The sequence below is a fragment of the Thamnophis elegans genome, chromosome 8 (assembly GCF_009769535.1).
Source record: "Thamnophis elegans isolate rThaEle1 chromosome 8, rThaEle1.pri, whole genome shotgun sequence".
In the NCBI taxonomy this organism is placed as follows: Eukaryota; Metazoa; Chordata; class Lepidosauria; order Squamata; family Colubridae; genus Thamnophis; species Thamnophis elegans.
In genome coordinates, this window is record NC_045548.1 from 27,583,466 (window position 1) to 27,598,197 (window position 14,732).

Below are 14,732 nucleotides of genomic sequence, written 5' to 3' on the forward strand. Positions count from 1 at the left end.
CCACTTGTTCAGTGACTGTCCATAGTTAGGTTGGTGATAAATGAGGAAGACTTATGATGGATCCTTATAGCTGTATTCATTGCAGCTTCCCTGTGGTCAGATGATTATGATTTGGCCACTAGGCAACAAGCCTGCAATTACAACATTCCAGTGTCGTGTGTTGGTCACAAGACCACCATTTATGACCTTCATTGCTGGATTTCAACAAGAAAAGTCAATGGGGAAGCTGGAAGAGGTTGCTAATGGTAATCACATAGCTGAGAGGCTGAAACCATGCAGGATTCTGTTAACAGTGGCAACTGGGATGCTGGGATTGTCATGATGACAAGTTGACACATGTCATGCCTTAGAATCACATCAGTTAGCAACACTGCTAATGCTTCAATCCCAATTAAGATTATTTATAATATACAACTCAAGTAACAGAAAATAAAATGCAATGGCAGTCTTTGTACCATACTTGATAAGTGAATGTTACTCATTGCAAGAAGAGTTTGAACAGATCAGCCTTTGATTTAATTGTATAAAATAATTTCTACAAACTTACAATGCAATGAACATCTAAATGATCTAAAATGGCTGTATAAATAATATTTAAATTTTTCATTTTAGAGCCTGTATTTTTATGACTGTTTTGTACATTTATATATAAATAATTTTAATTTTAATTTTATCTTTCATTGATTTTATTTTAATTACTTTCATTGTTGAGAGTCAGGCAGTATGAAAGTTTAATGAATTATTATTACCATTGTTATTGTTGTAAAAGGCTTCTTTTATGCTCTTTAGTGATTCTGATCCGGGTACTAGACAGTGGTTGGAGTCTGACACTTTCTCTGGGTCCCAGTCTCCACAATCGGTTGGAAGTGCTGCTGCAGACAGTGGTACTGACTGTATGTCTGATTCTGCCATGGACTTGCCTGATGTTACATTATCTCTTTGTGGAGGTCTTAGTGAAAATGGCGAGATATCGAAAGGTATATTTTTATCCTATTACTACTTATATAACTTGGCAGGGTGAAATGAATACAAGAATCTGCAGTATGAAGCTACAAAAGTGTGCTACGTGTAAGATAGAAACTTTCTTTCTGAAGATAAGTTCTATGTAGATGCACAATGTGTAAAATGTCTAATTGTATCTACCATTGGAAGTTTTTTGTATAGTTCATTTTCTGTGATAGAAACATACAGTATATAGAAATAGGCATCACATTTACTTTTATTCAGTTTAATAATATGTTTATCACTAGTGTTCAGGAGAATCCTCCTAACACATTATCCTTGTTCTTTTAACTTGAATGTTTTAATCTTTATAATAGAAATTAATGTCTTATGGATTTATTTTCCTATAGTTGGTGCAATGAATTGGTGGATTAATATAAACAGGCTTTGCCATACATGGACAAAAGTTGTGTCTGTTTGCTGCCTAATTTTGAAACATAGTAAGGCCATGTAAATCAGCAGTCCCCAGCCTTTCCAACTCTGTGGACCAGTGGGGGGAGGAGATGTTTTCATGTGCACGCATGATATTTGTGCAAATGGAGCTTTGCATGCTCGCCTGCCACTTGCATGGCCTGGTTCCCAACGGGCTGTGGACCAGTACCAGTCCACGGACCGGTGTTTGGGAACACCTAATGTAAATAGTTGCATACAGTTGCAACAGATACAGTATATTACAGAACTGAGTACACCCCCTCACATTTTGTAAATATTTAAGTATATCTTTTCATGTGATAACATGGAAGAAATGACACTTGGCTACAATGTAAAGTAGTGAGGTATTCAACTTGTATAAGAGTGTAAATGTACTGTTTTCTCAAAATAACGCAACACACATATGAAAAAATATACTTAAATATTTACAAAATGTGTACTCACTTCTGTAATATACCGCCTATCAGCCTTTCTTTTTCTTATAACTGTCTTCATATTTTTATTTATTAATGTTTTAAAAGGGTGGCATAGATTTTAAAAATATTATTAAATTATTTTAGGCACTTTTTAGATTTATATGCACGTATTCCCTACTACCTCCTTTGAGTAGTTGAAATATATAATGCTATAATGTATGCTATAATATATGAACATGCATGCTTCTCCCTGTCTTAGAAAGTGCATGCAGCAGGTATAGACAGAGCATAATAAATGATTGGAAATATATTCAACAGCAAAATGAGCATAATTATGGCAAGCAGAGCATAATTATATAAAAGGAGTCAAATGAATATATTGCTTGTAAAGGTGATGAAACATGTTCAGTCAACTGATGAAATATCTTTGCATTGCAGAAAAATTCATGGAACATATAATTACTTATCATGAATTTGCTGAAAATCCAAGTCTTATAGATAATCCTAACTTGGTAATAAAGATATACAACAGGTAATGGTATCTAAGTCTTCTGTTCCTAATTATTTTATTCTACTTTTTCTGTATTGACAAATAATGTGTCTGTCATTTTATTTGATACTTAAAATTACTCAAAATTAAAGTTTAACTTTATTCTGAAAAGATAATGAGGAATTGCAGCAGTCTTTATTATACATGCCGGGAATCTGAGAACAGTCTAAAAGAAATAAAACATTTTGTTTACAACAAAGAATGTGTACTATATTCATAATGATAAACTGTTATGTTTACAATAGGTATTATAATTGGGCATTGGCTGCTCCCATGATTCTCAGCTTGCAGGTGTTCCAGAAAAGCTTACCACAGGTAATTAAACAACAGTAAATATTCTATGACTATTCACATTAAGCCATAGGTGCGGAGACATATCAAAGTTCTGTGACAAGAAAGTGTTCAGGAGGGACAATCTCTGACAGAAAACACACTCAAATAGATATTCTGTGAATGTAAAAATGCCAACTGAGTAGTTACTGGTGTGCATGATGTGATTAGAGATAGACAAGGTGGGGATGAAATGTTGAGATACAAAGGCAAAGGCAAGGGTTTGCATCATGACATTGTCCTGCACATTTTGTCATTGTTCAACAATGCAGTTTGCATTGACTGCCCATGCAAACAATATATGAAAGATTACCAAGAGACCCATGTTCAGATCCATATTTATCTGTGAAACCCACAATATGAGTTGTTCTCAGTCTGGACCACTTGAGACAGTGTTGTGAGTATAAAAATATAAGGTGGCCTCATCTAACTTGCTTTGAGCTGCTGTTGCCACTGAAATATTATTATCCTCAAAATTGCCAATTTCTTCTCTGATATAATAGTTAATTTAGAAAACAGCTTTACTTGTAATTTGGAATTGCGTTTGTATATGCGCACACATTAAGGGATAAGTTGTGGACGGTGTATGATATATTTAAATGAGAACCAGTTTTGGTATTGCTATGTTCATTGATATATCTTTGCCCATTATTTTTATGTGGTTGAATCATTTTTTCCAAAAAACTTATTATTTGTGGAAGAATTTTTTATTTTCATTTTTTCCAGTGAGCTGCAAGAATAACTTGCAAGTCAGAAAACATGAGAAATTAGGGTGGATTGATTTGGCAGAATCCTGCAATATGTAATACTGAAATGTTAGTCAGGCAGAGGGAGCTGTTTCTCTTTTTTTAGGGAGGTTATGCAGTTGTCTCCAAATTTAAACATGGGAAGTAGGAAGTTTAATATAATCAAATAATGACATTAAAATATATATCTGCATGGTACCATGTTATTTATGTTGCAAAAAAGATGACATTGCAAATATGCATTCAAAATTAACTCTTTAGACAACAATTGAATCCTGGATTAAAGATAAGATGCCAAAGAAATCTGGAAGGTGGTGGTTCTGGCGAAAAAAGGACAGCTTGATTAAACAGGTAAGAAAAACAACACATCAGCTGTAAATCTGGACTAGTTTAGAGGTCATATCCTAAGCTTTATAGTTCATAGTTCAGAAATGTGGGTTAAACACATTCAGGTATGAAATGAATTTTTATTTATATAATTCATTTTGTGTCACTTGCATCACATACTCTAATATTTAATGCAGTTTATATTTAATGTTAAACTATTTGTCATTAACTATATTGGCTGCAAAGATCTGTGCTGGGTTTGGGGAGGAGTTAGAAGATAGTGATTTTATTAGTCACTTCAAACTGCTGACAATGTGTCTGACAATGTTAAAATCTATGTCAGGTTTAACTAAAGCTGACAATTGCAAATTAACTCAACATCAGAAATGCTACAATGCATCTTTATCATATTCTCCCATTTGTTATCAACACTGTTTACTCCACATCTTCACTCCACATTTCACATCTTGAATTTTTTCCTTTGATGTTATAAACAGTCTAAAACTGTGAAGAAGGAAACTTTCAACACAATACCACAAAAAGTAATATATTTTGAAAATGCATAAGCAATTGCAGGCATTATTTTCTAAAGTTTCTAGCTTGGTCTTATTCATCAATCACATGGCTTTGATTTTGATTAGAACATTTTATTTAAATGTAATTATTAGCCCTACAACCAATACTGTAAGAATGATGTTGGTAATAATTCGGTTTTAGTAATGAAATTTAGTCTCCCATATTGCTCTGTTTTTCGTATCAAAAACTTTTTTGTATGTGTAAGTGTAATTAGAAATTTGCTGTATTCACATGTATGTTATTTATAACTTTGGAGTCTGCTGAATAAAGTTGCATCCTGTTCTTGGTTTAGTAGTGATGTTAAAAAATGATTAAATATAATATTGATGCTATTACAAATTTTTGCAGCTAGATTGATATGTAATTCTGGAATGCAATAGTTATCTTTTTATTGAGGAATGCAAAATTAGGTGGTCTTAACATATTGTTCTGATGGTAGCTTCCAGAAACAAAGGATGGGAAATTTGAGGCTCCAAAAAATGACCAATCAACAACTATAAAAGAACAAGTTGAAAGCCGGTATGTTACTTTAAAAATCAATGTATGCCTTTCTAGAAAATTGAATTTTTTAAAATATATAATGTTTTGAAGTTTTTGGAAGTATTGTACACCATTGATCGAACCTTTCATAAAAAAGATTTTACCCTCCCTCTGTGGAATCTCCTGGTAACACTTTTAAAATCCCTGGCCTGAACTCTGAAATGCAGTATTCAATTCTGAGCTGCATAAAGTAAGAAAAAAATCATCATAATATTCCATTTTAATTTTTTCATTTCAAAAAAAGTGCTAGAATGCTATGACCACTGTGGCATTTTTTATTTTTCTAAAATTCAGAATGTAAAAAAAACTGGTTGAGAAACAGTTACCAAAGGTTAACTTCCATGACTAAAGATAACTTGAATTTGGATCTCTTGGGTCCTAGTCAAGCAGCTTAAATAGCTGCACTAGTTCTAGAATACTTGTGACTATACAATATCTTAACTAGGCTTAATTCAATCAATGTTATAAAACCAGCTTTGAATTAGTAAAAAATAGTCTTCCTTTTGCAATATTTGATCCAAATATGCTGTTACATATTACAAGCTACCAGATGCTATATTTAAATAAATCTCTGAAAGTCCGATACATCTTGGTATGTCTATGTCATTTCAGGCCTCCAGATGATGAATCTTCTAGTGATGATGAAACTTCACAGGAACTGAAACAATCCTTAATGACAGATCCTGCTCCACGTGAACATTCAAGCTCTGGGAACACAACTTCTTATAGAAAGTCACTTAGATTGTCTTCAGATCAAATTGTAAGTGTTATTTTATTCCAACATTAAATACTTACGAATCTAGTATAAACTTAGCTAATGTATTTTTGATTAAACAATCAGATCAGTGAAGAGGTTATTGTTTTTCTCAGAATGCAATTGAGAGTATTAAGATCTATTTGGGTTTTTGTCCTTAGAAAGATTTTATAGGAAGTATATTTCAAGCATCTCCCAATTTGTTTTTAATTGGAAAATTAATAATAATAACATTGATAAGAATTTAAATGTATTTGGGATATTAATACATAATGTATGGATTATTTTAAGGGGTGCAATGGCTTAATGGCTAAAGACACTGAGCTTGTCATCTGAAAAGCTGACAGCTAGGTTTGAGATCCAAGCACCAGATGATGGGGTAAGCTCCCATTACTTGCCCCATCTACTGCCCACCTAGCAATTTGAACACATGCAAATATGAGTAAATAAATAGGAACCACTTCAGTGGGAAGTTAACAACGTTCCATACTTTTCGGTATATAGTCATGCTGGCCATGGGAATTCTTCGAATAATACTGACTTTCTTGGCTAAGGAATGCAGATGAACATCGCCCCCTAGAGTCAGAAACAACTAGATAGGGGAAACCTTTATTATGGATTATTTTACAATATTTTAATACTATTAATAATTACTTAATTAGTACTGTAAGTTGTACTAGTATCTCAATTTTATCTCAATGTTATGATGAGTGAAACAAGTACAAAACTAGAAACAGACTTTAAAAAACATTCCTTGCACATCAGTCCACTTTTAATGTTTTTTTTAGAGTTAAGACTGCCTTACATTTAATTGTTGTTCTATTATTAAGGCCTGCACTGTTTGAAAAATAATGTTAACATAACTCTAAGATCTTTAAATGTTGGGTACATGTAGTCCTTAACTATGGCAAAAAAAGTCATAAAATGGGGCAAAGCTCGCTTAACAAACTTCCTTGTTTAGCAAAAGATTTTGAGCTCAGTTGTGGTCATAAGTTGAGGACTACCTGAAATGTAAAATAATTTAGAAAGAAACTATTATTTTTAGTTATTATTACTTATTATTTTTACATCTTTTCATGTTAAAGGAGAAACTGAAGCTTAGAGATGGACCAAATGATGTTGTGTTCAGCATTACAACTCAGTATCAAGGAACTTGCCGTTGTGCTGGGACAATATATTTATGGAACTGGAATGACAAAATAATCATTTCTGATATTGATGGGACAATAACTAAGTATGCTAAAATACACTTTTTAAAATGAAATTCTACAATGATGTTAAAATTCAATTGTTTCCAATAGATATGCTTTGAATAATTGTTACTGAAAAGAACTTTCCCTAAAACCTATTTTGCATGCCCTCATTTTTTTAGTTCTATTCAAGCATTTGAAGTTACTTGACCTGTTGATTTAATCAAAAATAAATTCTGTTAAGAATTGGTAATATATGAGTTAAGACCATTAATTGTTTGTATTTGTTTCTGGTTTAGGTCTGATGCTTTAGGGCAGATTTTACCACAGCTTGGCAAAGATTGGACTCATCAGGGTATTGCAAAACTCTATCATTCTATTAATGAGTAAGTTATCATTCTTTGCAAAATAATTTGTGTGTTTGGGTTGTGTTTATAACCATTTCTATTCCATTTCTGTGTGCTAACATGGAATCTGAAGATTACATATGATACATTTATAATATATGAACAAGTAAATGCTGCTATGAATATCATATATCACAACAGTATCGCTAGATGCTGAGGTTATCAGACTTTTCTGATCCAGACTTCAGCATGCAGTCTCATTCAATTTATTCTTTCCTCACCCCAAAATTCTAAGTTGGGATTATCAGTATGTTTTGAATGCATGTTGTAGAGTTTCAGGAACTGCGTTATGTAGCCTTGCTATGAATTCTGTATGCAAGAATTTATAGCAAAAATGAAAAAGAGAAGACTTTTAAATTCCTTTTTCTTTTTGAGTTAACTGAGAAGGAACATGATGTTTGATGAGAAAGTGCCTTCTGTAGAAATTTGAAAGAAAAGGCAACCTGAACAATAACGGGCTCAGTGTCTTGCAGCATTTCAGAATAAACATGTTATTTTAGAGTAAAATAAAGCATACAAGTTATTCAAAGGTATTTAAAGGATTAAAAAAAGTTTGCTTTAGTGTTGCAACTGCACAATCATTACTCATCATTGTTTTCTGGTCTACTTAATCAGGCAGATGGCCATATTATTAACCACCCCTTTTTTCTAGGAATGGCTACAAGTTTCTGTATTGTTCTGCTCGTGCAATTGGAATGGCAGATATGACAAGAGGATACTTACATTGGGTTAACGATAAAGGAACAATTTTACCCAAAGGTCCTTTGATGTTGTCACCCAGCAGCCTGTTTTCTGCCTTCCATAGGTACATCTTATTTTTGATCATTTAGTGTGTTGTGCAATACAACTTCAGGAACTGCAAGAATTGCTTTTCTCATTTATCATGGCATGATCATAGGGGCATTATTTTAATCTGTGGTTTCAGTTACATATACTGTATATTAAAAACCATTTAGTCAATCATGCTTTTAAGGTTTACAGGTAGTCCTTGACTTATTCATTCAATGACTGTTTGAAATTATAACAGCACTGTATGAAGAGACTTACAATCTGTGCTTGAAGTTACAGCTATTGCATCACCCCTGCTATCAAAAGTAAGCTGCATGGCAGCTCCTGCATTTATGGCCATAGGGCTTTCCCATTTCTATGCCATTTTCCCATCCTGCAGTGTAGCACATCACTAATTGGCAGCTGGAGATCTGGGCTCTTCAGCAGCCTCAACCAGCTGCCACTGCCCCTCAGGCCTGGACTTCAGCCCCAGCACCACCACTGTTCCCTCTAAGGTGCGCGCCTGCGCGGCCGCTCACATGGCTGCAATACCACGCGCAGTAGTTTCTAATTGCCGCGCAGAGGCATGTGGGGCAGGTATCTGGACACGAACTACAGAGCGATCGCAATCAAAACCTCCTCCAGCTAAACCTTTTCTACTGCAGTACTTTGCCGCCCGACTTCAGGATTCTCTAATCAGTGTAGGTTGAAAAGAAAAAAGGGAAAGGGAAGCTTAAAGATTTTAAACACTGGAGCAAATGCTTCAGAGGCAACAGTTTTCACAGGGAATTAGAACAGTCAGAGAGCCCTGCCTGGAGTTTTGCTCCCCCCCCCCCCACTTCAGACCTTCTGCGAGATCGGCTAATTTGCTATTGCCTGAGCTGGCTGGCTCTCCCCGGTTACATTTAGCAACAATGTAGCTCTTTTGAGCTCTTTTTCTCCCTCCTCGCTTCTCGGGGCTCCACCAATGGGGGAGCAAAGCCCAGCGCCAGGCTTTGGGCTAACACGGGTCTGCAAAGTTGGCTGTTTTAAGACTGGTGGACTTCAACTCTCAAAATTCTGGAAGTTGAAGTCCACCAGTCTTAAAAGAGCCAACTTTGCAGATCCCTTGGCTAACATGATTGCTGCCCTCGGAAAGAGGCGAGAGAGCCCGGTCACATGAGTCATGACACGACATCAGCTTTGTGACCACATTGCTGAGTAATAAAAATTCCAGTCCCACGTTGTAACGAAGGAGTACCTATATTTGATAACTCATTAGGATTTTCAAAGTCATTGAGAATATTTTTGCTTTTAATCTAATTAAACTTCCTATCTGTCAGTTTAAAATAGTGACTTCCATAGAGCAAACTAAAATCACTACTTTATAAACAAAAGGAAGGTGTTTTTTTCTCTTATTTGGTTATGGTAGAGCCATTTTAACAATCTATTTATATTTGCAAGTAGTATGCAGTTTAGAAATTAGTTTTGCAGTAGTAGTAGGTTACTGAAACCCTCTGTACAGAGAGGAGCAAATTCCCACAAATTTTTAAACAATCAGCAAGCATTGTTGAACATGCAGGCAATAAATCCTTGAGTTTACAAATTAATGATGGAAGAAAACTCTAAGATGTGAATGAGACTTTAATTATGGTGATTTTAATAATTTTATTCATTTAAAATAGCAAATTGCATATAATACATTCACAGAAGCATACAGTGTATAGACAACTTTTGCAATTGAATGTTAACTCATTAAAATGAAGTATATCAAGTGAAATTCATTAAAATGAAATATATCAAACATTTACTATTTTAATATTAGTGGTATTAAGTGCCATTTATATATTCATTTCAAAGCTCTTTTTTATTTAATCCAAAATGAATTTGAAAAGATAATTGTAATAATTGATAAACCCTAACCCTATAGGTACATCATCAGTCAGTGCTGATGTCAAAACGTAAAGCTGGAGTAAATGATGTTACGAAGAAAAAGTGCAGCTGGAAGTTTAAATTAGAATGGTTGGGACTCAGGCATGAAAATGTGCCGCTCAAACACTATACTTTTCTGCCCACACTGAAAAAAAATTAGAGGGAACATTGAGCACCACTGCTATTCCTGAGAAATGCCCACCCCATATCACTCACCTTTTCAGCCTTGCATCTTTGTCCAAGCTGTAGGTTCTGTACTTTTTCCAAGCTGCTCACCGCAAAGCCACCACAGATTACCACGCTGAAGGTCCAGGTTGGGATGACTGAGGCTTCCAGGACTGGCTTCAGCTTTGCACTGTACTGCAGCAGCCCCTCAATTTACATGTGACCTCTGCCAGGCCTCCTAGGGGTTCCCCCATCCCCTGAGGTACCCAACATTCTTTATCTGGGACTCTGTCTACTTAACAACCTGAAAAACTGGAAATGCCAGGATTGCAGTCGTTGTGTAAAACAATCACATGATCTCTCTTAATTATTGCTTCACTCAGTGATCAAGATTCCAGTCCAAATGGAAGTTAGGGACTACCTATATATTCATTCCTTTGCCTCACTTACTTACAATTGATGACTTATAAAAATGTATGTTTTAAATCATGTGCTTGAAACATACTTATTTTTTTCAGCAATCACCGTTCTCATTCATTCCAGGGTCTTTGAATGGCTCAATAGCTTTTTCCATATACTTTTATTTTATTCCCATATCTATTTATTTTACTTACAATTTTTTTCATGAATTGCATTTATTTAGAATGTTCCATGGTTTTTCCTAAACATGTGACTAATTCTTCCCTTATTACCATTCAAAGGAAAATAACATTCAGTAGGCTATCCCACTGACATCAGTTCATACTTTCTGATGTAATTTTAGCTCTTTGTTTTGTAATTCCATGACCCATCAATTCCATTCTGCAAGACCAAATCACCATTTATCAGATCAGTTACATCCTTTCTCTTTTCTCTTAATTTGTGAACCAAGCTACCTTCCTTCTAATTCTTGCCAGTAGCTGACGTAATAGAAGCTTTGCAGCTGTTCATATGTTATGGGTGTTACCACAGATGTTTTGAGTTCCACTGATTACCATGGTTTCAGTTTTTTGCATTATGGTTAATATTGATATTAATTAGATGTAGAATAGATTTCAAGGCTTAATCCTCACTTTGCTACTTGTAACATTTCCTTCTAATAACAGTACCAATCACTTTTAGCCAGTATGCACAAACAAGGATCAAAGTTCAATGCTAAACATGCTTGTAAGTAGTCTCTCCAAGCTCACATATCTAAACTAGAGAATATATTGGTAAGACAGAATAAAATTTATTCAGAGGCATACTCAGTGTACATATTTATTAATTCATTTGTATGCCACTCTATTTCTAGTAGCTCTGAGCAGCTTATAAATAATATAAACTTAAAACAGTATCAACTTGAGCTGTTTTGATGGATAGCAATTCTATCAACGTTTCCATTGTTTCTGCCATATGTTTAATGCTGTTGGCTATTACATGTGAAAAACATGCCTGTTCATTTGCCATCTTTTTGGGTTACATTATTTTTTTTCTAAATTTTCAAAAATGTAAAGTGGTCCTAATATCACCAACAGAATATGTATAACTTATTTAAAATAAAGAAAATTGTTTCTACATTTCACAAGAAATTCTGACAGCAATTCGTATTTCTCCTTGCAGGGAAGTTATAGAAAAAAAGCCAGAGAAATTCAAAATTGAATGTTTAAATGATATTAAGAACTTATTTGGGCCATGTGAACAGCCTTTTTATGCAGCCTTTGGGAACAGATCTAATGTAAGTTGCATCATCCTACAATGAATTTACCATTTGTTTCCTTTTTTTCTAAACTCTATTACTGAAATGAAATTATTGTTACAAGACAGTATGTTACAAGCCTACTATCGAAGGATCCATATAAATACCTAGCAAAGTTGGTCAATTTCCATTCTGTATCCAGTGACTTTCCTCCATTCTACAAATAATAGAGAAATAGTTCTCACTTAACAACCATTGTTTAAAAATTCTTTGAAATTACGGCGGTGTTGAAAAAACTGATTTATGACTTTTTGTACTTATGACTATCACAGCTTTCCATGATCTTAAGACTGTTATTTGAGACTTTCCCAGCCAGCTACTGACAAGAAAAATCAATGGGAAAGCTAGCAGAATGTCACAAGTCTCAGTCAGATGGGTGTATTTGTTTGGGGATTGCTGTCAGGATGGCTGTTGCTAAGTGGGCCTTACTGTGATGTTTTGCTTAACAACTGCTTCACTTAATGCGTTGCCGGTCACAATTAGACTTATTAAGTGAAGACTACGCGTGAAGTTAATTTGGTCTTAATTTTACCATTAAATCTAAATTCTATAGCAATGAATTGGAACAGTCTTTTAAAAAAAGTACATAACAAACTCATATCCTGGATCCATTTCTGAAGACCGAGCATAAATGTATTCTCAGTTACGTAAAATTATTCTTTGCTATAAGTTAAGCTTAATAGAGCAAAAGGTTTTTCTAATCTGACAAATTCCATGCTTGAAAATATAATTCAACATCACAGTGAATTCCTTAAATATAATATTTCCTTCCAAAAATGTAATGGTATATGTTAGCGATGGCAAACCATTTTTGGCTCACGGGCCATAAGGGGGGAAGCGCAGGGGGGGTGTATAAGCATGCTGCACCCATAATGCAACACGCGACCCCCCCCCCATGTGCATGCACGCATGAGAGGCACTCGCCCCCATTTTCCCATGCTTTTTTTCGCCCTCCCCAGGTTCCAGAGGCTTTATAGGAGCCTGGGGAGGGCAAAAACAGCCTCCCCTCCCCGGAAGGCCCTCCAGAGACTTCAGTAACCTTCAGGAGGCTTCCCTGAAGCTAAAAAGGACCCTGGGGTGGGCGAAAAATGGCTTCAAAAACAAAACCTAAGTCTAACTTGCTATATGAGCTGAAGAATCTTCAGATATTTTAAATCTATAGTACTATATGGATTTTTTTCCCTGTTAAATACATTTCCCTTTTGTCATGCTTATTTTATTTCAATCATTACATTTAGTTTCTCCACAATTGGTGAAGCTAGCAGTCAGAGTGGGTTAATTCCGTCAAGCATCCAATGGGACTGTCCACACCCCTTGTGTAGCTCCTCCCAGCTTTAGACTCAGTCGATCCAGGACTGGACGTGCAGTTAATGATCTCCTCCAAAAATTGAGAAATTTATTAGATTTAATTTGGGTTTTTAGCTCAAATTCCTCCCTCTGCCAAATAAAAGTAAATTTTTCTAATCACTTCCTTGCTTGGATTCAGGTCTTTAGCTGAAGGTTGCTTTCCCAGTCAACTCATTTTTTCAAGGCTGAGCAATAATATTTAATCTATTGTCAGAAGATTAGGAAGAATAGAAATCTTAGAAGTTAATATCTATCCAGTATTTTCTGAGATATCCTTAGGAAGCTTTAATTTAATTATATAACTAACTTTTCTAAATTAATCAAATTTAGAACTATGTCAAAATTATTTGAGTGCCTCTGTGATTGATAAATATATTGATAAATAGTAAAATTGGCATCATCTCTATAGATTGACATACAATTAAGTTTTGTTTTTCTGCAGGATGTCTATGCCTATATACAAGTTGGCGTTCCAGCCTGCAGAATATTCACAGTTAACCCAAAGGGTGAACTTATCCAGGAACAAACAAAAGGAAACAAATCTTCGTAAGTATGGGATTTTTAAAATAGATTGGGAAAGATTACATGCATTTACGCTTGTGAGTAGCACCTGGAATGTCTCTCTGAAGCATTCAATAGTAGTCTGCCATCATTGTAATGCTCCATTTTCCCTGGTATCTCCTTTCCATCTCTTTAATGTCTTGGTGGAATCGTCCACCTTGTTCCTCATTCACAGCTCCCAAATTTTCAGGAAAGTAGTCAAGGTGGGACTGGAGGAAATGCACTTTCAAACTCATCAGGCAACCTAAAGCTTGAAATGCTTTCAGCATTCTTCCGACTATCTTTTTGTAGTGAGGATCTTTGTTATTGCCTAAAAATTTCTGTACGACTTTTTGAGGATCCGTCATGGTATTGACAAAGTCTTGATCTGGTCCGACGAACACACCTTCCTTCAATTTTGCCTCCAACAGGCATGGAAACTTGGTGACCAAGTATTTGAAGCATTCTCCATCTCTTGGAAGTAATTTTACGAACTGCTTCATCAATCCCAATTTTATGTGGAGAGGTGATAGAAGAACTTTATGGGAAGGTACCAAAGTTTCTCAGAGGTCATTTTTTTCACCGACTGTTAGCACCCTCGGCTGCCAACTCTTTTTGGTCCAGTGATTTTGTCGGTCTCGACTGTCCCTTAGACACAGAAAACAAGGGTATTTGGTATACCCAGCTTGTTGCCCGAGCAGCATGCACAAGACCTTCAAGTCCCCACACACTTGCCAACCATGGTCTTCATATTTAAGTTTACAAAGAACCAATTCCAAGTTCTCGTAGGTTTCTTTCAAGTGTACCGAAGCGTACAAGGTATAGAAGCGTAAAAACCGTTGTGGAGTAAAACTGCTTTTTGAAGAATCTATAAAAAGATACCATTGCTCTGAATCATATTGGATTTTAAATTGACCCATCAGACCTTCGACATTGGTGCAATAAACCAACTTGTCTTCCTGGGCGAAGTAAGGAACGAACTCCCACTGGATTCTTCAGGAAAGATTAACCCTT

At 35.2% G+C, this 14,732-nt stretch overlaps 1 protein-coding gene across 1 annotated transcript in view; it reads left to right on the top strand.

The window, feature by feature from the left end:
• Positions 1–14,732, top strand: part of LPIN2 (lipin 2) — a 44,493-nt gene that overhangs the window by 26,215 nt on the left and 3,546 nt on the right. The window contains exons 9-19 of the mRNA XM_032223299.1: positions 790–977; positions 2,289–2,382; positions 2,646–2,715; positions 3,738–3,827; positions 4,819–4,898; positions 5,532–5,679; positions 6,759–6,907; positions 7,163–7,249; positions 7,923–8,075; positions 11,696–11,810; positions 13,621–13,724. Coding sequence (XP_032079190.1) covers positions 790–977; positions 2,289–2,382; positions 2,646–2,715; positions 3,738–3,827; positions 4,819–4,898; positions 5,532–5,679; positions 6,759–6,907; positions 7,163–7,249; positions 7,923–8,075; positions 11,696–11,810; positions 13,621–13,724 — 1,278 coding nt within the window. The remainder of the gene's footprint in view (positions 1–789; positions 978–2,288; positions 2,383–2,645; positions 2,716–3,737; positions 3,828–4,818; positions 4,899–5,531; positions 5,680–6,758; positions 6,908–7,162; positions 7,250–7,922; positions 8,076–11,695; positions 11,811–13,620; positions 13,725–14,732) is intronic.